This window comes from Tarenaya hassleriana, unplaced genomic scaffold (assembly GCF_000463585.1).
Source record: "Tarenaya hassleriana unplaced genomic scaffold, ASM46358v1 Cleome1, whole genome shotgun sequence".
Lineage (NCBI taxonomy): Eukaryota > Viridiplantae > Streptophyta > Magnoliopsida > Brassicales > Cleomaceae > Tarenaya > Tarenaya hassleriana.
In genome coordinates, this window is record NW_010960187.1 from 6068888 (window position 1) to 6071176 (window position 2289).

The following is a 2289-nucleotide window of genomic DNA, read 5'->3' on the forward strand; positions in this document are numbered from 1 at the left end:
GAGCGGTTGGCATAACGTACCATACAAAGGGTTTCAGTACCTAACCAAGAGTAGGCTTCCGTACTGTTCGGACAGTTCTTGATCAGATCGTCCGACGTGGTTCTGATACAGTCAGAACAAAGCTCCGGTTTAGCGTCCGGGACGCACATCCCCACTGCGAAAACCCTGTCAGGAACTTGACCAATGGAAGCGTTGAAGAAGAAGCCGTTTTGAGAGGTGACGTTGGAGGCAAGAGAAGAGAGGAGGATGCCTCTGTTTACGTCGTAAGTGCTGTTTGGTCTGAAAGATCCCGCTGCACCTACACATATCTGTGCAGAGACAGCGTCCAAAACAAAGGATACGAGGACGAAGACTAGGATTGGCGCCAGATTCTTCTGACCCATTTTGGAGACCACACAGAGAGATTCTGGTAGGTCTTTAGAACTGGGAATGAAGACAAGACGACATCGCATGCATATATCTATACGGTATATATGTTTACTCTTCTTCTTTTTTTTCGCAGGTTGACTTTCACGCAAAAAAAAAAAGATGGAAACTGTAATGTGGATATTGTAAATTAACGTAGTTAGAAATTTTCAAAGTAAGAAAATGGGGTCAATATTAGTTTCTTGCACAGACCGCAACCAGTATAATATCCAAGACAGATGTGAACTGGACTGGTCTTGTTTGGTCCGGATATTTGTTGCTCAATGATGCGATGCATCAGATATGAATGCGCACTAACAACAAGGAATATAAAATGTTTTTAAAAAATTAAAAAAAGAAAAATTTAATACGAGATTATGGAGCCTTTGTGAGGATTTTTATTTCTTGAAAATTTTAAAATGATCTCCTTGTAATTATTAAATAATGTATGTTTCAGTTTCACCAATTTAGGGTAATTAAAAATAATTAAATCGATGAGGGAGAAGATTGGACACACGGCTTCGACATTTTCAGAGTTTGCTTCCTCTCCCGCCCAACCCAAATCACATGGAAGTTTGCTTTTACAATTTTACCCCTCCCCTCCACAGTACTTTGTTATTGTCATTTTACCTTTTTGCCCCTTGATCCCGGTTTAGCACATCCGGTTTAACGGTTCAGACCGGATGCCAAAACTTTCACTTTTAGGTTACATAATCATCATCATCATCATCATTTGAGTGGAGTTTGTATTTGGTTACGGTTTAGAATATCTTTGTCGCAAAAAAAATGGTTCGTTCTTTTATACATTTCTGAACAAAATTTATTTCTAAAACTACCAAATCAACGATAACAGAAAAGACAAATTTTAAGATTGTTAAATCTATAATTTATTGTAATAGATCAAAACGTATAAAATATTTAAACCTAATTCAAAATTAACCCACATACGAAATTGATACACAAATCATTTTTTTAGAACAGTAGTGAGAGTTCCAAACGGTAAATAAAAACAAACGAGAAAGTTTTCACATTTCCAAATCCCAAGGAGCGTTTCTGTCTGTTTACTTTGGACCCAAAGAATTGAAAAAGGTCTTCGGTCAAAAGTGGGCCTTCCAATTCCCGAAGCGGCCCATTCTGGTTGGTGGGTGTTTTCCGTAATTTCACCACAAGGGAGATCACACCAATAATTAATTATGTCATACGGTTTAAACTTTTTTTTTTTGGGTAAACAAGGAAATTTAGTTGGGAGAGTGGGGGAGGAATCCCACGTGAAGGTTCCCGAGAAACAATGCTTTGGTTAATTTAATTACCGAATTGTCATTTAATTACTGAATTTGTTGTGTTTCAAATGACTAAATTATCCTTTTCCATCTAATTGAGATCTCTTTGTCAATATTTTTATGAAGTCCAATCAGAATATGGTAAAATGGACCATGCCATTTAATTTTTAAAAAAAAACACTGTAGTTTTTTTTTCTTAAATAAATATTAAAGTGTGAAAAACCATAGCAATGTGTTATACTAATAAGTAATTAGATTTTTTTTAATGCTAAAATGATAAAACTTTCAAGTTGTTTAGGAATGATTTTAATTAATGTAAATACCAAAACTTTAACACCAATTTGTAAAATATTAAATCGGCAAAATAAGTTATGATATTGACAAGTAAAAAAAGGAGGAGACAACAGTTACTGCAGGAGGGTGAGATTGTCTTTTGTTCTTCATCAGGGTCACTTCATGGAAGAGAAACAACTGTGTTGATCGTAGAAGGAGAAAAGAAAAAGACACAGAGACAACAAAAAGCAAAAGCAAAACGAGAGAGGAGAGAGAGAGGAGAGGGGGAGAGAGATTGCACACTCCACAGTGCCGCGAGGGGGGGGGGGGG

The 2289-nt window shown here is 36.7% G+C and overlaps 1 protein-coding gene across 1 annotated transcript in view; it reads right to left on the minus strand.

Annotated features, from left to right (window-relative positions):
* LOC104814550 (cysteine-rich receptor-like protein kinase 11) overlaps positions 1–418 on the minus strand; it is a 3205-nt gene extending 2787 nt beyond the window's left edge. The window contains exon 1 of the mRNA XM_010542657.1: positions 2–418. Within this exon, the coding sequence (XP_010540959.1) occupies positions 2–383 (382 nt within the window). The 5' untranslated portion in view covers positions 384–418. The remainder of the gene's footprint in view (position 1) is intronic.
* Between the last annotated feature and the right edge of the window lie 1871 nt (positions 419–2289).